The sequence below is a fragment of the Xyrauchen texanus genome, chromosome 28 (genome assembly GCF_025860055.1).
Source record: "Xyrauchen texanus isolate HMW12.3.18 chromosome 28, RBS_HiC_50CHRs, whole genome shotgun sequence".
Lineage (NCBI taxonomy): Eukaryota > Metazoa > Chordata > Actinopteri > Cypriniformes > Catostomidae > Xyrauchen > Xyrauchen texanus.
In genome coordinates, this window is record NC_068303.1 from 327,501 (window position 1) to 348,984 (window position 21,484).

General features: G+C 44.1%; 1 protein-coding gene across 1 annotated transcript in view; it reads right to left on the reverse strand.

Annotated features, from left to right (window-relative positions):
• The window catches only part of magl (MAX dimerization protein MGA-like), a 36,373-nt gene that overhangs the window by 5,649 nt on the left and 9,240 nt on the right, over positions 1–21,484 (reverse strand). The window contains exons 3-18 of the mRNA XM_052095633.1: positions 19,237–19,726; positions 18,976–19,078; positions 18,788–18,895; positions 15,165–15,284; positions 14,985–15,086; positions 14,250–14,890; positions 13,809–14,046; positions 12,136–12,308; positions 10,088–10,231; positions 9,915–9,972; positions 9,344–9,834; positions 8,991–9,222; positions 7,959–8,498; positions 5,869–7,826; positions 2,590–2,678; positions 2,466–2,499 (exon numbers count right to left, since the gene is read on the reverse strand). Coding sequence (XP_051951593.1) covers positions 2,466–2,499; positions 2,590–2,678; positions 5,869–7,826; positions 7,959–8,498; positions 8,991–9,222; positions 9,344–9,834; positions 9,915–9,972; positions 10,088–10,231; positions 12,136–12,308; positions 13,809–14,046; positions 14,250–14,890; positions 14,985–15,086; positions 15,165–15,284; positions 18,788–18,895; positions 18,976–19,078; positions 19,237–19,726 — 5,521 coding nt within the window. The remainder of the gene's footprint in view (positions 1–2,465; positions 2,500–2,589; positions 2,679–5,868; positions 7,827–7,958; positions 8,499–8,990; positions 9,223–9,343; positions 9,835–9,914; positions 9,973–10,087; positions 10,232–12,135; positions 12,309–13,808; positions 14,047–14,249; positions 14,891–14,984; positions 15,087–15,164; positions 15,285–18,787; positions 18,896–18,975; positions 19,079–19,236; positions 19,727–21,484) is intronic.

Genomic DNA, 21,484 nt, shown 5'->3' on the forward strand with positions numbered 1-21,484 from the left:
GGACAAGCACACAAACATTAAACAACCTTAACCAACCCCGTTAGGCTACGTCCACATGACTCCAGATACATTAGAAAAAGTTGCATGTGCACATGATCTGCATCATTTGATAACATCTGGTAACTAGTAAACACAACGAAAGCATCGTTTCTGACCATTTCAGCCCCGTGGCGAGATTGATGTTGTTGGCGGTGGGAGGCGGCAGTGTATTGACGCTCCCATTTGCCAGAGTGATTACATCATCGGTGGTGTGTGTGTGTGTGTGTCCTCCAACCAGGGATGGATTACTGACCGAGCCGATGGAGCCAGTGCCCAGGGGCCCTTGACTGCCTGGGGGGGGCCCTGGGCTTTAAAGTTGCGTGATCCAAAACCCATCAACAATGAAAACGACTTTTGGAGGGGGGCCCTTGGAGATAATTGGCCCCGGGGCCTTTGCAAGTCATAATTCGTCCCTGCCTCCACCTTGTAAATGTGACACCAATGTTCACTCTGTATTTCTGTCTCAGTGTCTTTTAGCCAGTCTCTGAATTTTGGCTTTAACATCTGTAGGCAAAGCTGAATCTCTTTTCCTCTCACGTCTGCCATGCTTCATACCCCCCCCACCCCAGCTCAACAGCTAGTTCAAGTAGCCACGCCCCAAACTCACACTATAGGTTGAGCTATAAAGGGATGGGTGGAGCTGAGCGGGCCGCCTTGGAGGCTCAGTGTTTATACATCTGGGGAACGTACACCCACACGCTCATTATAGTGGTCAATGACCAGTAAACAGGGATAATGGAACGTATTTAGACATCGAAAAGTGACGTACTTCAAGTGCACACTACACGACTCTCAGTTGGAACCCTGCACACACTAAACACCTCAGAGCCTTTTATTATTTCGGTCATGTTGGTGCGCACACAACGCGAGTGATTACAGACTGGATGCATTAACCATTCGTCCACCAACTGAAGTGGCAATCCCGAAATTAATACACAGTCACACACACACACATAGCAAAGGGAGAGTTTCTGTGTAATAGCAGATGTTATTCTCTTTATCGGTCACTCTGATGGACGGAGTTTTAATATTTAAGTCACGATCTATTTTTATCCGTCACACATGATTTCGTTTAAAAAGTACTCGGCTACGTTCAGGGGCGTAGCATCCATTAGGCCAATAGGGTATTCCACTCCTCATGCTTGAGACTGGTGAAACCAATGAGTTACAGCGGGAAAGTTCTACCTGTCAATCAAACGCTGCACTAAAACAAGTTTATATACTTCGCAGATTAAAGCGCATACATAGTTCAGTTCCAGTGTGCCTGATATCAACATAAAGTGTCACAGATGTGAAGCACACGTCAGTTACAGTAATCTAAATGTAATGTCTGAGCTTATACTAAACACAAGTTGTGGAGGTAGGGGCGTGGTCGAGTGCCAATTTGTGACGGGAGAGCAAGACTGGGACATCTCGCCACAAAAATGACACATGAGAAATCCGAGACTGAGAATTTTTGTCTCCTGTTTTCCAACATGTCGCTCTCCCTGTAGCTCTCCCTCGACACTCCCTCGACCTGACGAATGGGTCAGATTTAAAACGGGAGTGATCCGAGACTTCTAGTGTCAGACTCCAAACATCAAAGGAGACGAGCTTGAAGCTGCGTTCACACTGCCAGTGACTGTGTCGCTGCAGGTCGCCAGTGGCTGGCGGTGAAGTCTCTAGTGGGCGTTCCCACGACTGGTTGCCTAGTAACGTTTATAAATGACATTCACGGATGTCATTCCATTGCTGTTGACAGTGAATCTCTTTTCTTGGCGCTAAAAACAAACATTTTGGAGGGAAAAGACTAAATATAAATGGAATCAGTAGATAAAATGCTTTATATCAAAGATGAGCGAGAAACAAGGCGTGCTGTTTGCCAGCGGCGGTTTATCTGCGGCGAAAACACAAACGCCGGTCTGTCTGGGTCCATAAAACCATTAAATCTCAGAGTGAGCACGGCGAGTACCACCGGCTGGTGCAAGAGCTGCGGCTGGATATACCATATCCATATCATAGAGCACTGGAACATTGCTAACAGCAAGAATTAGAGAGAGAGAGAGAGAGAGAGAGAGAGAGAGAGAGAGAGAGAGAGAGAGAGAGAGAGAGAGAGAGAGAGAAGGATCACGTGAGCTCTCCCGTCTTCTCTCCTATTGGCTGTCGCTTCCGTTAGTCGCTCTTCATTTGAATAAAGTTGAACTTGTCTCAACTTTGTCGCGTCGCTGGACACGCCCACACCTAGTCACCAACGGTCGCGACAGCTCGTGTCGCCGGAAGTCGCTGTGCTCTCATTGAAAATTAATGGGATGGAGTCGCTGTCGCGCGCGATGTCGCTGGCAGTGTGTACGCAGCTTGAGTCGTGTCCTATATAACAGGCTTAAATCTGATAGCGTGTAACAGAGACTTTCTGACCCAAACCAATAGTTTATGTTGGAGAAACTTACTAGCCATCTGTGTAGAGCAGCTTTCTTTGCTTTCCTGCAGAGAGAAATACAGTTCAGTATATTGAACACACACTGCATGCAAGTCCTTTTTGAAGGCCAAGAAATAAAGTTGCTGTCGTCTCACCTTCTTGCTTTCGCTCTCAAACGGCAGATGTTCTCATCATTCTCCTCAAATCTCTCGATGTCAATATCTTTGTCACTATACCAATCATCCTAAACAACACAAAAACAAATGAGCCCTTTTCCTTTGTAGGACATTGACAGCGTTTACAGTGACATCAGAAACGGGTTATTGAGAAAGCGGTGTTCCCGTTTACATGCTCTCTATAAGCGTGTGCCCTGTACTCCCGTGCACATGCTCTCTATAAGCGTGTGCCCTGTACTCCCGTGCACATGCTCTCTATAAGCGTGTGCCCTGTACTCCCGTGCACATGCTCTCTATAAGCGTGTGCCCTGTACTCCCGTGCACATGCTCTCTATAAGCGTGTGCCCTGTACTCCCGTGCACATGCTCTCTATAAGCGTGTGCCCTGTACTCCCGTGCACATGCTCTCTATAAGCGTGTGCCCTGTACTCCCGTGCACATGCTCTCTATAAGCGTGTGCCCTGTACTCCCGTGCACATGCTCTCTATAAGCGTGTGCTCTGTACTCCCGTGCACATGCTCTCTATAGCGTGTGCCCTGTACTCCCGTGCACATGCTCTCTATAAGCGTGTGCCCTGTACTCCCGTGCACATGCTCTCTATAAGCGTGTGCCCTGTACTCCCGTGCACATGCTCTCTATAAGCGTGTGCCCTGTACTCCCGTGCACATGCTCTCTATAAGCGTGTGCCCTGTACTCCCGTGCACATGCTCTCTATAAGCGTGTGCCCTGTACTCCCGTGCACATGCTCTCTATAAGCGTGCAGCCCTGTACTCCCGTGCACATGCTCTCTATAAGCGTGTGCCCTGTACTCCCGTGCACATGCTCTCTATAAGCGTGTGCCCTGTACTCCCGTGCACATGCTCTCTATAAGCGTGTGCCCTGTACTCCCGTGCACATGCTCTCTATAAGCGTGTGCCCTGTACTCCCGTGCACATGCTCTCTATAAGCGTGTGCCCTGTACTCCCGTGCACATGCTCTCTATAAGCGTGTGCCCTGTACTCCCGTGCACATGCTCTCTATAAGCGTGTGCCCTGTACTCCCGTGCACATGCTCTCTATAAGCGTGTGCCCTGTACCCCGTGCACATGCTCTCTATAAGCGTGTGCCCTGTACTCCCGTGCACATGCTCTCTATAAGCGTGTGCCCTGTACTCCCGTGCACATGCTCTCTATAAGCGTGTGCCCTGTACTCCCGTGCACATGCTCTCTATAAGCGTGTGCCCTGTACTCCCGTGCACATGCTCTCTATAAGCGTGTGCCCTGTACTCCCGTGCACATGCTCTCTATAAGCGTGTGCCCTGTACTCCCGTGCACATGCTCTCTATAAGCGTGTGCCCTGTACTCCCGTGCACATGCTCTCTATAAGCGTGTGCCCTGTACTCCCGTGCACATGCTCTCTATAAGCGTGTGCCCTGTACTCCCGTGCACATGCTCTCTATAAGCGTGTGCCCTGTACTCCCGTGCACATGCTCTCTATAAGCGTGTGCCCTGTACTCCCGTACACATGCTCTCTATAAGCGTGTGCCCTGTACTCCCGTACACATGCTCTCTATAAGCGTGTGCCCTGTACTCCCGTGCACATGCTCTCTATAAGCGTGTGCTCTGTACTCCCGTACACATGCTCTCTATAAGCGTGTGCTCTGTACTCCCGTACACATGCTCTCTATAAGCGTGTGCTCTGTACTCCCGTACACATGCTCTCTATAAGCGTGTGCTCTGTACTCCCGTACACATGCTCTCTATAAGCGTGTGCCCTGTACTCCCGTACACATGCTCTCTATAAGCGTGTGCTCTGTACTCCCGTACACATGCTCTCTATAAGCGTGTGCTCTGTACTCCCGTACACATGCTCTCTATAAGCGTGTGCTCTGTACTCCCGTACACATGCTCTCTATAAGCGTGTGCTCTGTACTCCCGTACACATGCGGCTCGGACAGTAAACAGCTTTCTCCACAGCAACATAATTTCCCTGCCGAACACACACTTGAGGAAGACTTCACTATTACAATGTTCAATACTTTCCACTAGGTGTGTGTGTGTGTGTGCTTGTGTGAGGTGTGACTGTGTGTGTGTGTGTTGTGAGTGTGTGTGTGTGTGTGTGCGCTTGTGTGAGGTGTGACTGTGTGTGTGTGTGTTGTGCGTGTGTGTGTTGTGTGTTTTGTGTGTTGTGAGTGTGTGTGTGTGTGTGTGTGTGTGTGTGTGTGTTGTGACTGTGTGTGTTGTGTGTGAGTGTGTGTGTGTGTTGTGCGTGTGTGTGTTGTGTGTTTTGTGTGTGGTGTGACTGTGTGTGTTGTGTGTGAGTGTGTGTGTGTGTTGTGCGTGTGTGTGTTGTGTGTGTTTTGTGTGTGGTGTGACTGTGTGTTGTGTGTGAGTGTGTGTGTGTGTTGTGCGTGTGTGTGTTGTGTGTGTTTTGTGTGTGGTGTGACTGTGTGTGTTGTGTGTGAGTGTGTGTGTGTTGTGCGTGTGTGTGTGTGTTGTGTGTGTGGTGTGACTGTGTGTGTTGTGTTTGAGTGTGTTGTGTGAGTGTGGTGTGAGTGTATTGTGTGTGTGCGTGCGAATGTGTGTTTGAGTGTGTGTTGTGGTGTGTGTGTGCGTGCGTGCGTGAGTGTGTGTATGTTGTGTGTGTGTGAGTGAGTGTGTGTATGTTGTGTGTGTGTGTGTGTGTGTGTGTGTGAGTGTGTGGTGTGAGTGTGTGAGTGAGTGTGTGTGTATGTTGTGTGTGGTGTGAGTGTGTGTGTTGTGGTGTGTTGTGAGTGAGTGTGTGAGAGTGTGTGTATGTTGTGTGTGTGTATGTTGTGTGTGTGTGAGTGTGTGGTGTGAGTGTATTTTGTGTGTGGTGTGAGTGTGTGTGTTGTGGTGTGTTGTGAGTGAGTGTGTGAAAGTGTGTGTATGTTGTGTGTGTGTATGTTGTGTGTGTGTGAGTGTGTGGTGTGAGTGTGTGAGTGAGTGTGTGTGTATGTGTGTATGTTGTGTGAGTGTGTGAGAGTGTGTGTATGTGTGTGCGTGTGAATGTTGTGTATGTGTGTATGTTGTGTGTTGTGTGCGTGCGTGTGAATGCGTGTGAATGTGTGTGTGTGTGTGTGTGTGTTATTGAGAAATAATACATCAAAAAGCTTAATTTCATCATATTTTACATTTCAGAGAAAACAACTGTTCAGAGTTAAAGAAGGAAACGGCGATTCCAGTAATTTAGTTTATATGTGTACACTCAAGGATTATGGTTTACAGGCAAGACGGACCGCTAATTCAAAGACAACTTACACTGTCCTCTGTGGTGCAGCTATCACTGGAGCACATGAAGGCATTACTGGAGTCCTCAAAACTTGAAAGCAGTTCATCAACTGAACCATCACTTGGATCTCCTTCGATATCTTTGCAACCCGAGTTCAAAGCTTTTCCTCCGAATGGCCATTTGAGGTGATTCCAGAACTCTGCCTCCTCAAGTAACCCAGCACCAGGTTTGTCCCTTTGTTTTGCCCCTCTGGTTACAGCATCACAGTTATTTACATGTGTACCAAATCTGTGTGCAAGTGTATTTTGCTTGTTTTGTGGCAATTGCTTTGCATGAATGCAAAGTGAAGGGATTTTTGTGCAACGCGGTGTTGAGGATGCTACACGCAAACCCGAAACTGAGGTCAGACCCTCAAATAAAGGGCTTGAAAAATCCCTCCCAATGTCTAGTTCAGATTCCCCATCTATCGGGAATTGAGCATCAGAAATGGGAGATGATTTGTTGGCCTGTCCTGGGTCATTAAGGGTTTCCCCGGGACTATGAACGGGAGAGTATTTACTTGGGTCATTGTCTACTTCCTCCACTTTGAGAATCAGTAAATCATTGTCTGGGTCTTGGACCGGTTCGTCCATGTTTGGGTAGCTGGATAGAGAGTCTTCAGGAACAAGGGTGTTGGTCTTTGGGTTCTGGGCGGTATCAGTGATGTCAGGGTGATGGGGGAATTGGTCCATTTCTGATGTTTTATCATACGGTTCTACTTTAATGTAATGTTTGGTGTTTTCAGGGGCGTTACAAAATAATGTGCATGTATTTGGTGGGTTATTAACATATTCACTCTTGATGACAGGGTCAGAGTTGCTCTTACACGTCATGTCATGAGGTTTGGATAAAGTTTCAGTATGTTTTGAGCCGCTGTACGCCTCAATTTTAAGGCCGACTGGAGGCCCAAGGTCGGGTGTATTGGGTGCACTAGAGGTTAAACTCTCAGGTGGATTGTCGCTTGGTTCTGTTTTAATGGGACCTGAGGATTCATGTCTCGTTGGACCTTCATTAGGAACCTCTGCATGGTTGAACCTGGCTATATTTGTCTGTGTTGGCTCACAATCTTCTTTTCGACCATGACTAGTGGAACTGCTTTCAATGGGCTGATCGTTCTGTTCAAAACTGGGTTCAGTGCCAATGGAGGTCGAGTTGTCATTTTCGTGCTCCTCTTCATCTTCCCACAGTACTAGCTGGGCTCCTTTGGGTGGCCACTTTTTAAATGTATCCTCTTCTGCTAACTTTCGGTCACGGTCATCATTTTTGAGCATCCTCTCAGATGATACATCTTCGGGAATCCAGTCATTTCCTCCAGTTTTTGCAGAGTTGTCCGACTTAATTTCAGCATTACTGACCGTTTCGTGACTATATAGTGTAGAAACTTGTTCATGAGCACCTTCGGAACTTGGAAGAGCCATGCTGGAGCGGACAGCATCTATTTGTGTAGGGTCATTAGTGTTTGATTCTGGGACAGGGGAAGAAGTACTTCCACAATCTTTGCTACTTTCTTTTGCGCTTTGAATGGGTTTCTCGGTGCAGTTGTCGATCGGTTGTGACCCAGGTGGTACAGAAGCAGGTGGGGTACTCTCAGAGTTTATAAAGTTCACACAGGGATTGATGGGCAGTTTTATTAATCTATAGCCTCCGGGAAGTAATAATGTGGAAGCAGCTCCTGCCACTGGAGGTGTTCCTGTCTGGTCATGACCCATGGCCTTGCCATCACCAGATGGTGGGCATATTCTAAAGGAAAATGTTCCTGCCTTGCCAGCAAAACCGCTCTGAGCTGTAGCACCATTGACAAAGGTAAAGCTTGTCTTTCCTGTCGCAGAGAGGATCTTAGGAGCATTGAATGGAAGCAGCTTAGCAAAAGCCTTGTGTGAAGGTGCTGCTTCTTGAGGAATAGCCTGAGGTAGACCAGGAGCAGTTTGTGGTTTCTGTTGAGTGCTTCCTGTGGTCGAAAAAGGTGAGAATATTCTATTTTAATACAGATGTATTCCTAGCAATACTTATAAACATAACTAAAATATTATGTGATAATTCTGATTCAAACAGATCCAGTAAAGACCATCGTGGTACTAACCTTTGCTGTCGGAGCTGGTTTGGGACTGTAATGGTTCAGGGATAGGCACTAGTTGTATCGTTTGGCCATTAAACTGGCACAAGTTTACCCCCGTCATACCTGCAACCGGCTGCAGAACTACTTGCTGGCCAGGCGGCAGAGCAGCAGCAGGGAGGACTGTATCAGGCGTAGATGGAGGTGCAGTACCAGCATTGGGAGTAGGTACAGAGATCGGGGCAATGTTGGGAACTTGTCCAGTGTTAGAGGTTTTATAGTTTGCTGTTAATGTCTGGGTTGGGATTGTGATGGAGTCAGTTGGTGGAGCTGGATTTAAAATCCATCTGCGCATGTTCTGATTCTGATGCATTGGCTTTAGCCGGCCATTGATATTTACTGCAGGGCGTTTGGTTGGATGCAAAGTTCCCCTTTGGCCCAAGAGTAGTTTTGCCTGAGAGTCTGGCATTTTGGCCGATGTACAATTAGTGCCACTGGGAGCCTTGGGCATCACTGAAGGTTTGGCAGCTGGTGTTATGAAAGCTTCTATTCTTTGATTTGTTGGTCCTATTAAACACAGGAAAAAGTAAAAGAAGAGACATTTACAGATTTACATTTACGCATTTGGCAGACGCTTTTATCCAAAGTGACTTACAGTGCACTTATTACAGGGACAATCCCCCGGAGCAACCTGGAGTTAAGTGTCTTACTCAAGGACACAATGGTGGTGACTGTGGGGATCGAACCAGCAACCTTCTGAGTACCAATGTATTAACCAGAGCACTTATTAAAGGGTCAATCCCCCCGGAGCAACCTGGAGTTAAGTGTCTTACTCAAGGACACAATGGTGGTGACTGTGGGGATCAAACCAGCAACCTTCTGATTACCAGATTACCAGTTATGTACTTTAGACCACTACACCACCACCACTGCACAGATGTTGCTCTTACTAACAGCCCTATGACCAGTCCCTTGTTATGAATCAGTCAGTGCACTAATATAATTGGTGAGTATTTTAATGTAATGCTGGATTAATTTGACATTTTTTATAAATCTTACCGGTTTGTTCTGCTGGATTTGATCGACTTGTCTCTCTGAGTTTTTCCTTGATATCCGCTGGTGTCCTGAATGGGAGAGTTTTGAGTGTTTCTGAAACCAATCTGCTCTTGATCTGATTCTGATGCAGTGGCTTTAGCCGGCCGGTGACATACGCCGCAAGGCGGTTGGCTGGATGTAAAGCTCCCATTTCACCTAAGAGTAATTTTGCCTGAGAGTATGTTTTATCATTGACCTGAAATAAATAAACAGGACTGAGGTGATTGTATTTATTGCATCATCAATACTTGGGAGGCTAGTATAATCCCCAAACTTGGTCATAACTATTTGATTCATCAAACCGTATGAGACTTTACCTTAATTTGGCCAGGATGCACAGACGTTTTCTTATCAGCCTTCAGATAACCAGCGGGAAGGATACGAGAAATAAGAGGAAAACGCTCTGGTGTCTTTGTCGCCATGTTAAAATTAATAATGCCTAGGTTATTATTACTGTGGTTAGAAACTAGTGTGTTGACAAGCTGAACAGAAGAATTTCTGAAGGGTAACGGTTCCTCTGTAATTTGACATTTGTTCTTCTCCGGATTTGGTTTACCAGTTGCTCCTGATTTCTCCCCGAGAGAGACACAGACCTTATAGATTAACATTGAATTGGCCCCATGGTTTTTAAACTCTGTCGAGAGAAGCTGCACTTTGTAGGTGTCAATAAAGAAAGTGGATGCGTGGTGGTTCATATCGATGTACTGGAACAGTTGTTTAAGCACCAGGGACCGACGGGCCTCCCAGTTACACTCTGAAAGGATTTCCAGAACTTTAGTGGGCTCTGGCACGTCTGTGGAGTTCTTGCCTAGAAAGACAAAGACAGATCAAAGTCACTGAATATAGTCTTGCAATAATGATGAACGTACAAGTATGTCTGCTACTGACCAGTACTTTGAGATGTCACATGTCCTCTAGCGGGATGCAGACTGGACTCTTCGTTGAACTTCAATCAGTGGAAGAGAATGAGAGAGGAAAGGTCATACACAGAAAGTGTGGTGAAGAACAAACAAAGGTGGTAAGAATGTGTGCGAGTGTCGGGTCCGCTGTGTATGAATTACCGCTTCACCAGATCCTCGAACATTTTTCTTGACAGGAAATAGGTGCACCTGAGGTGGTGGATTACTGTTGTATTCTCGCACACGAGCGCACGTCATCTTGCTTTCCAAGTACTTATACACTGGATCCTTGTCTTTTTCCAACACCTGTGATCAGAAATATGAAGCACATCATGGAACACACTGCATCAGAAAAATGACAGCAAACTCAAATCCATCCATTTGATCATCAAGACACAGGGTTGGACTGGTAATCTGGTATATTGGGCATTTTACCGGTGGGCCAACGCATTTACGGGCCGATCAGGGGTGGACAGGCCATCGGGAGAACTGAACGGGCCGGTGGGTCGGCCGCGGAATGGGCCGCAATAAGCTAAAATGAGCTGCCGTGTTATACTGAATGGACCACAAAACAGCGCCGCGATATGCAGAAAAGGCCCCTGCTTGCTCAGCTTTTGGGCCAGTTGCTATGTAAAATCCCGGGCCGATTTCTGTTCCCAGTCCAGCCCTGTCAAGTCATACTGTCTCCATGGTTTCTGCAGGTTTTATGAAGCTACATTTAAGACTTGAAGATTAACTAAAGGAAATTAAAGGGAACACAATGTCATGGCATCACTCTCTAAATGTAAATGCCTAGGGAGCACAAGAAAAGTCATATATACCATATACAGTAGAAACACTTCAAAGTTTAAAAACGCAACTAAACAGATCTCCATACTTTATTCTAATAATAATTAATATCACCACCAAACATGTAAAAACAAGATTTTATTCAAATTAAATCTTCTTTTGTTAAAAGAACCTACTTATGATTCTGCAATCTAAATCCCTTGTGCAAGATAAGTGTGGATTATCTTTTGAACTATAGGTGGCGCTGTCTCCAAACTGCTCAGGTATGTTCAGGACATGATGTCAATGATGCATACCAAACCTCTTATAAATCTGAGCATGCATTCAAAAGATATTATCTTTTTTGTTTCTAAATCAATGTGCCATAGAGGCTGATATGGGAAATATTATATAGGGCTGATATTGGTATTGTTTAAATTTTCATGACACGAGGAATCCATAGATACCAAACCCATGATTTTAGGACAAAAGGCTAAAACATTATGAGCAAAAATAGGAATTTTTCAGATTTCTTGACCCATAGGTGGCGCTGTCACCAAACTTTGCACGTAACCTCAGATCGTGGTCCTGATAAACCATACCAAGTTTCGTTTCAATACAACAAACCATTGGCAAGATGCAGCCTCACTTCCTGTTTTATGTCCATCTCGTTAAATTTGTGTAGACGTAACTTCAACAAAATCTAAATAATTTATTATTCATACTCTGTGGATCAGTCTGGAGTGTAATTTGAGCCTCTGTTTAGGCAAATCAGGCAAAGTTTGCAGGAATAGTAGCGAATAAATGATAAATGTCATAATCCAAGATGGCGGCCACTGTAATGGGCGGAGTTAAAATTTAAGCAGTCCATGAGTATCATCAGGAGGAGAGTAATTACATGCAAAAAGAATTTATAGGAAAAATGGTTCAAAAGATACTTCATAAGAAAAGTGCATTATTGAAATGATGGTGGCGCTAAAGAGTTAGTCCTAGAGACCGCTTATTTGGTATGGGGTAACCTCCTCGTGGTGGTGATTAGTGGTTCTCTCAATGGGGCGTGTGGTGAGTTGTGTGTGGATCGTGGAGAGTAGCATGAGCCTCCACATGCTGTGAGTCTCCGCGGTGTCATGCACAATGAGTCACGTGATCAGATGCGCGGATTGACGGTCTCAGACACGGAGGCAACTGAGACTCGTCCTCCGCCACCCGGATTGAGGCGAGTAACCGCGCCACCACGGGGACCTACTAAGTAGTGGGAATTGGGTGTTCCAAAAGAATAAAATAATAAATTGCTCCAATTTAAGACCTTTTAATGGCCTTAATTAGCAAAAGGGCAGTTTAGGATGTTTTTAGACTTTTTTCAGACCTGCAGAAACCCTGTGTCTCAAAATGTGTTGGGGAAACTTTATAATCCAGGTGCACGGAGCAGCATAAATTCTGACCTGAGGATTTGGTCGTGGAGTGTAGGTATGTAATCGTGGCTTTTCTTTCCGAACAGGAACTTGTTTGGGTATAAAGATGGGCTCCGAGTCAAAATCTTTGGGTGTCCTCTTCCACAGTTTGGTGACTCTTGGAGCGGGTTCTGGTCTGGGCTCCAATTCTGGGTCAGCAATCGCTGTTTGACAATAAAGAGCAAAATACATCTCTTGAGGCTAATTTATACACACAAGGTGAACAGGCTTCTTCTAGTTCACCTTGTTGTGATGAAATGCATTGACGTTTTTGTATTTCTCCTGTTCGTGCACATCTCTGAAATTCTTGACCTTGGAGAATTCAACCATTCAAAGAGCGTAGATGATTGGATAAAAATAATCGTGGGTGTGGATTGAACATTATGTTTTTTATTTACAATTGCGCATGCCAACTGAGGAGTAGTTACCTAGGTTACTATATATAATAACTCTGTGGTCTTTCAGAGATTGTGCAGAAGTACTCAGACACAAAGTCACAAAGACAGTGTGGCCACGACAAATGCGTGAAGAGAGATATCGGTTTTTATGAAGTCAGATTAGATAACTTGTGGCCAAAAGTGGAAGGGTCTCCGTGCCAAGTTTAATAAAGAATAGAAGACATAAAGTGTTAAAAGTGGGCAAGACCTGAATTAAGGACAGCGAATGCCAAGCACGTGATTGGCCGCTGCTGCTAGAGTTGTAATCAATCAAGCGATCTGCCTCGGTAGGACAGTGAATGCCAAGCACACGATTGGCCGCTGCTATCTAAGTTGTAATCACTCAAGCGATCTGCCTCGGTAGGACAGTGAATGCCAAGCACGCGATTGGCCGCTGCTGCTAGAGTTGTAATCACTCAAGCGATCTGCCTCGGTAGGACAGTGAATGCCAAGCACGCGATTGGCTGCTGCTGCTAGAGTTGTAATCACTCAAGCGATCTGCCTCGGTAGGACAGCGAATGCCAAGCACGCGATTGGCCGCTGCTGCTAGAGTTGTAATCAATCAAGCGATCTGCCTCGGTAGGACAGCGAATGCCAAGCACGCGATTGGCCACTGCTGCTAGAGTTGTAATCAATCAAGCGATCTGCCTCGGTAGGACAGTGAATGCCAAGCACGCGATTGGCCGCTGCTGCTAGAGTTGTAATCACTCAAGCGATCTGCCTCGGTAGGACAGTGAATGCCAAGCACGCGATTGGCCGCTGCTGCTAGAGTTGTAATCACTCAAGCGATCTGCCTCGGTAGGACAGCGAATGCCAAGCACGCGATTGGCCGCTGCTGCTAGAGTTGTAATCAATCAAGCGATCTGGGGGGTCCAACTTCCCAAAACCAAAACTGCTCGGATGAGTATGAATCACAAAAGTGACCCCTTTAGGTTTCAAAACGGCGAATTTAGCAAAAAGGTGAGGAGTTTGCATCTCTTAATAACACGTTAGGGGGTGCACGTCCTTCAGCGCTTACAGAAATGCAATCAGACATAGACTTCATATTAACAATCCATATTTTATCTTTTAAAGTAACTTAGCTGAAAGTCACTAACTGTACAAGATTACCTGAATTTAAACTGTAATATGTTAAACTACTTTTTGTACTAAACAAGTAATCAGACCAAAACAAGCACATACTTATTGAATTAAATACATCAACACAACAAACACATGTAGACTTACGATAAGCTATCAGCGGCATCCTCCTGCCATTAAGCATTTCGCTCACATCTGGTGGGCGAATCAGAAACACTTTGTGCTTGAAACAGCTGCAGCCGAACATACACTGAACACGTCTGCAGTGTGTGTCTCCTCGCAGTTTTCTATAGAGACTATTGCAGATGCAACCCAGTCGACAGAAGTCATTACCACAACCGTCTTCATAAACGTGTGAAGTGCTGAACGGCGCCGTCTCACGTTTCTGTACAGATCAAAGAAATCCAATTAAAAAAGATAAAACCCACTCTAATATTCAAATGCGGCACTGTAGGAAGAATAGAGTATTTATAGGAATTACATGATTTTATTTATATAATTTTTATTGTTATGGAAATTCTCAATGTGATTAGTAGGGGTGGGCGGTATGACCAAAAGTAAACAGTTTGTTTTCCAGATTGCACTTACTTCTAAGGTCACCAGTGAATTCAACGCAAACTTTGCCCTCTCAGTGGTGACACAAGTGCGACTGTTGCCGTGAAAGACTGCTTCCTGTTCCTGTAGCAACATCTCTGTGTGGCTTTCAGCAGATGTAGAAGACGACTGCTCTCCACCATCACTGCACCCTCTGACCTCCAGACAAGGGATGTTCAACTTCAGTGGATGCTTACGAGGACGACCTACTCTACGTTTATAAACATAGCTGGGATTTGTGGTTTTACTGGTTGATATCGTTGAATAGTACTGAAACGAATGGCACGAGGTGCTGCGTCTCAACCGTTTACCCACGGTTAAAGGGGTGGATTGTTGGGGTCTTGATGAGGAAGTACGAATGTTTCCTGGAGTCGTTTTAACGGAAGATTTGGATGGCAGCATGTTTGTGAGTTTTCTATGGATCCCTGAATGGGGGGAGTTTGGTTGAATGCTACGTGTCTGAAGGACACTATTCAAGGTTCGGACGTAACTGCTGCTTTTGGCGGGCAGCTGGTAGGCAACAGGGGATGGAGCACTTGTTGAAAAGACAGCGGCACGCTCGCTGATCTGCTGCGCTTCAGTTTCGAGATATTCATCCAACATGTCTGAAAAAAATGCTGAATGGTTGCCGGAACCTGATCAGGATGGAAAGAATGATTAGAAAATTACATGAGAAAACAAATTCACCAAGCCTTTATTTACGTAGAAGCCAGTAGTTTATTTCCTCACTCTCAGTTGAGTTCTGTACAGTCGTTGATGTAAACTTCTCCCTCCAGCCTTTTATCCTGATCGGATCGTTTGTCTTGCCAGTCCGCGACACGAATGGAGCATCTGGACATTTAAAAACACTGAGACACAATCTTCTACAGCGACTCGATAAAATCACAGAAATGAGTTGTGTTTGCTTACTAGGGGATGATGTGAGGTTTTCCGCACCGCTGTGAACAAGTGAAAGCAAAGGTACAAACACACCGAGATACTGTAAGTCTATGGGTACAGCAGGATCCAGGAGATTGAGTTTCATTCCAACTGTGTAGAAATGAGGAATGAATACACTCAATACAACAAAGACTGTCTGTAGAGGAGTTATGAGTGATGTGTGTTATGTGTATGGGTAGCTCACATTACATTATAATTATTATACATGCAGTTTCATGAGTTCCTTTTGTACTTTTAGGGTGTTTTCACACTAAAGAACCAAACTCAGACCCCTTTATGTGCACCAAAAAGGCAACGGAGTAAAAAAGGGGCTGAGATCTCTTTTTGATCCACTTCACCCATTAAAGGGTCGCAGTCCTTTTTACCGTCACACTGTTGTTAATGGCCGCTGCCGATATTCAGAGTGCAGGTGGATATCCAGAGTGCAGGGTGGATATCCAGAGTGCAGGGTGGATATCCAGAGTGCAGGTGGATATCCAGAGTGCAGGGTGGATTTCCAGAGTGCAGGTGGATATTCAGAGTGCAGGGTGGATTTCCAGAGTGCAGGTGGATATCCAGAGTGCAGGTGGATATCCAGAGTGCAGGTGGATATCCAGAGTGCAGGGTGGATTTCCAGAGTGCAGGTGGATATTCAGAGTGCAGGGTGGATTTCCAGAGTGCAGGGTGGATATCCAGAGTGCAGGTGGATATCCAGAGTGCAGGGTGGATATCCAGAGTGCAGGTGGATATCCAGAGTGCAGGGTGGATTTCCAGAGTGCAGGTGGATATCCAGAGTGCAGGGTGGATTTCCAGAGTGCAGGTGGATATTCAGAGTGCAGGTGGATATCCAGAATGCAGGGTGGATTTCCAGAGTGCAGGGTGGATATCCAGTGTGCAGGTGGATATCCAGAGTGCAGGGTGGATATCCAGAGTGCAGGTGGATATCCAGAGTGCAGGGTGGATTTCCAGAGTGCAGGGTGGATATCCAGTGTGCAGGTGGATATCCAGAGTGCAGGGTGGATATCCAGAGTGCAGGGTGGATATCCAGAGTGCAGGGTGGATATCCAGAGTGCAGGGTGGATATCCAGAGTGCAGGTGGATATCCAGAGTGCAGGGTGTCCGATAGGCCGATACAAAGCCCACATATAACATAAAATTACTAAAAATAAATTGTAGCCAATGGTCAATGAATGTAGATAGGAAGTCCCACCTTACAGGTAAAAGAGCCAGTCACCTTTTAGATAGACATCGCCTGTCAATCAACTCGAGAACGTGAATGCAGGCCAAACAAGAAAATGTATAATTAAAAGAGACAGAATATCGGACGATTTTTCAGCCTCGGCGATATATCGGTCGACCACAAATGTGTTTGACTTTCTTTCTTCTGCAGAACACAAATGAAGATTTTTTTAGAAGAACATTTCAGCCCTGTAGGTTCATACAATACAAGAGAATGAGTGTCAATATTTTGAAGCTCCAAAAAGCACATAAAGGCAGCATGAAAGTAATCCATAAGACTCCAGTGGTTTAATCCATGTCTTCAGAAGTTATATGATAGGTGTGTGTGACAAACAGATCAATATTTAAGTCCATACAATGCAAGTGAATGGTGACCAGAACTTTGAAGCTCCAAAAAGCACATAAAAGCAGCATGAAAGTAATCCACAAGACTCCAGTGTCTTAACCCATGTCTTTAAAAGAGGTCTGATAGGTGTGTGTGACAAACAGATCAATATTTAAGTGAATGTTTCCAATAAATTCTCCTCTTAGTCGATCTCCACTTTAACTTTTACATTCTTCTTCTTGTGTTTTTAGTAATTCACATTCGTCATGCATACGCCCCCTACTGGGAAGGGAGAAGAATTTATAGTAAAAAGTGACTTAAATATTGATCTGTTTCTCACCCACACCTATCATATCACTTCAGAAGACATGGATTAAACCACCAGTCTTATGTGAAAGTGAAAGTGTAGATTTATAGTAGAAAATGACTTAAATATTGATCTGCTTCTCACCCACACCTATCATATCACTTCTGAAGACATGGATTAAACCACTGGAGTCTTATGTGAAAGTGAAAGTGTAGATTTATAGTAGAAAATGACTTAAATATTGATCTGTTTCTCACCCACACCTATCATATCACTTCTGAAGACATGGATTAAACCACTGGAGTCTTATGTGAAAGTGTAGATTTATAGTAGATGATGACTTAAATATTGATCAGTTTCTCACCCACACCTATCATATCACTTCTGAAGACATGGATTAAACCACCAGTCTTATGGATTACTTTTATGCTGCCTTTATGTGCTTTTTGGAGCTTCAAAATATTGACACTCATTCTCTAGCATTGTATGGACCTACAGAGCTGAAATATTTGTGTTCTGCAGAAGAAAGAAAGTCACACATCTGAGAGAATGAGAGAATTTTCATTTTTGGGTGAACTGTCCCTTTAACTGTCACACGCCATTCTAACGTGGTCCAGTTAAAACCTCGAGTCTTCATTTACACAGAACACTGAAGGGAGATTTCGGAGTTTGATTTAAGAGTTTAAATAGTTTTCATCAGCAGCTGTCATCAGAATAAGCGGCTCATCATTACTGGTGTACGGTTACCTGTCAGTCAAACGTGTTTGCCGTTACACGAAAGGGAAAATCAAGAGATCCCGGAGCGCTTTGTGTTTACAATGCATGTTATTAGCCGAACCGTAGTCTGACCACCTCCCGAGATGGTCTCGATCATTTGGATAGTTCACATATGGGCCAAAAATCCCACGATCCGTGCTCAGACCCCGAAACAGACCGAGTGTAAAAACGGCCTTTTTGTCTCCGAAAAACATAATGTAGAACTTGAAAATGTTAAACGTTAAATAGGAACTATAAACACGTTCAGATCATAGACTGTAAAAAAAGATGGCCGACGCCCCTTCGCTCTTTTCCATTGGTGAGAACTGAAGCCGCCAGTGTCCCGATATGGCGCTGACATCTTGGGACTTGAGTCTGCGCAGTTGCGATTTCGGGACCAGACCTGCGCAGTAGTGAGCAGGAAGTAAAGCCGCGAAATCAAGGTCCCGCCCTCACTCTCGCTGAATCAATCGCAAGCACACGCCCCCTGCACTTTTGACTTATGACAGTGTGAAATAATTAATTATAGAAATGTAGATATTAAATTTAAAGCTGCAATCTCCTCAGTCCTCCCGAAGATCCCGAAAAAACGTCCGTTGGTGCTTCAGTGACTACTTCAGTGAGAACCTGTCAATCACAGCTGTCAATCATGATGTCACAGCAGCGTTTTTATAGCATCAAATAACTAAAAACAAACTTATTTTGAAAACAAACACTTGAAATGACATCAACGTGATAGAAACGACAGTAAATGACAGAAACTATCTTTGGAAAAAAGATATGTGAAGTGTCATTTAATAGTTTAGTTGGTCTCACGTCCCGTTGAATAACATGGGGAGGCGGGGTTTATGACCTATACTAGGACCAGTCACCGGGGGGCGATCGAGACGTTTTGGCTTCCCTTTTGAGGACTTGTGCGGCACGCTTGGTTCAGATAGCTTGATGTTTAAAGGTCATGTTATCTGTGCTGTGTGTGTGTACACTCACCCTGTTGCAGCACTGGATGAATGATCTGTCGGTTCTTCACCTGTTTCAGGTGTTCTAGTAACATGAGCTCATGGTTGGAGATCTTCTCCTGCACTGTTAAAGACACGTCTGCAGAGACACACAGATCAGGTGATCAGGACATCATCAGTGTGAAGAACATTCGTTAATCAGTTCAGATCGTTACAAACCTTCACTACAACTTTGCAACATCTGTGTTTGATTTTCAGTGTTCGATGATGACGATGATTCCACAGGATTCCTCGTGTTTCCAACATGATTGTCAAGAGCTTCCTACAGAATAAAAGATTGAGTATTAGTGACAGATGATGTGTGTTGATTGGAGGTGTCAGTGTTTGCGTTCATTGTATGGAGAATACAGGTTTGAAACAACATGATGAGGTTTTGTTATTGGGTGAAACTATGATTTAAAACATGAAACACGACGATACCTTTGCAGTAAAGGACACAAACAGCATGCCGTCCACATCCTCCAGGTCTGGCTGCATGGACACGTCAACGGGTCTCATGACATCAGGAGGTTTTGCATACTTCACATTAGTCCACCATTTAGACTTGGCTTTCCTCGCTTTTCTCCAACGATTGGATCTACAGTAAGCACGCTTCGGTTTACAGGAAGCAGAGAGCGGCGAAAGGGTTGAGGGAATGCCATTTGGAGGACCAAACACATCCACAGAGTCACGTTCTAAACTTTCAGTTAAACTGGTCAGACAGTGAGGTTCTGAAGAACTTGGTGGCATCTCATGTGGCATCGTGTGTTCAGTGGGTTTCACGTGCTCGTGTGGTTGTGATTCGTCTCTCATGAAGCGTTTGGTGACCTGTTCCTCCTCACAGCTGCTGGTCTGATCACAGACTCTCTTCCTGTCGGATACAATGTTTTCTTCTCTATCAGACTCAGATTCAGGGTGAGTGTGTGTTGAACTGGTGACAGGTGAACAGTCAAATTACAAAAATTGTTGGAAAGATCTCAAAAGAGTAAAATACAACCAGCTGATTTGTTTTACTCACAGACAAAAATATAGTGAGTAACAGCTAAATATATGTCTTTGATAAATATGTTGCTTATATGCCACATTTTTGCATATAACTTCACGAAACATAAACGTAACATAAAATGTTACATCTGATTATTTAGAGTCTGTGATTATCTTTCAATGGAGTCCACACACAAGATAATCAGATGTATAGATCATTAGATAATCCACATGAAGCACAATGTTACATATGACCACCAGGAGATGGCGCCAAATACACGACACAGACTCAATGATGACTCAAATGACACAGAATGAAACTCATTCTGTGAAATCTCATGACTAAAATCATGTGTGCATGCTATGCAAACCTTTAGTCATTGTTGTGTTTGCATGTGTAATTAGTTCTTATGTACAATTATTATCTTTTATTTGTTTGGAGATGTTTTTGGACACTATGATCAATTATTTTTGTAATGTTGGAACTTTTGATTGATTTGTCGTATCAACACATCTTTTTCTCAGATACAGTCGACATGATTGAGAACAAACAAAAGCTGATTATCAGAGCCGCCTTATTTACACTCAGAGATATTTAATGTCAAATAAAATAACAAAGATGCAAGTAAATGTTTGGCTACAATTTTCAGCAGTGTCTCAGAATGTATTATAATCTATATCATTTAAAACATTGAACGTTTTCTTTACAATGACACCAAACACCAAAACCCTCCTTGTTATTTTTGTCATGTTACAATTCAATAATTCCGCCAATAGAGTGCCGAAGTTATGACGTCACTTTGTAGGACAATTCTGAAGTTAGCGGCGCATGGGTTCCCTCGATCGAAAAGCTATGCATTTTCCCCATAGACTTTTGGAAAATCGCAAAAAATAAGATCTGTGTTCAACAAAGAGTTGTGACCCTTACACGTTTTGTCTATCAAGATAATATTTACAAGTTAATCCAAAATGTATACATTTTGAAGCCTAAATAAAGCCGTCAGATATAAAATGCTAACGGTAGGCTATAAACGGACTACAGCACACCATGGTTGCGGATCAACGTCATCATCAAGCTTCCTCAAACTTTATTTAAAAAACACGCTCAGCTCATTATGATCTGCGCTGTGTATGAACACTTATCCACTTTTTCATGAGAAATATTGCCCATTCGCTTTTTCCAAAAATGTTAGAAACTAATTTTGTTTATGCGTGTCTCTCTGAGATTTTTTTAAAATATTTTGTTAATGTTTTATTTATTCGTTTATTATTTTGTTAGTTTATATAAACCTTAATATTATTTTCTTTGTGATTAAGATTATTATGCCTGATCATTGTGCCCCAAATAAACTTTAAAGATTATCTTTCACAGTATTATGTTTGATTGTATGTTTGCATACCATTTGCTAATTCAGCCAGAAAAAACCCGCGATTTTACCATCTCATAAGCACTAACGTTAGCTATGGCCGTATCAATTTCCAATCTTATGTCCTTTTTCTTAGACGATAGAAAAACCATAGATCGAGGAGAGAACCACTATAAATGTGGACATGTAGAACAGTGCAGATTAGATGCTGGTTTACTTGCCGGTATTGTAAGGGCCAGCATGAGGGACAAGGTTTATCCAGTCTCGGTAAGTAAAACTAGGGAGAGATAGAGGAGTTATAATAGTGTTCTATGTATTTAAGATAACTATACAAATAA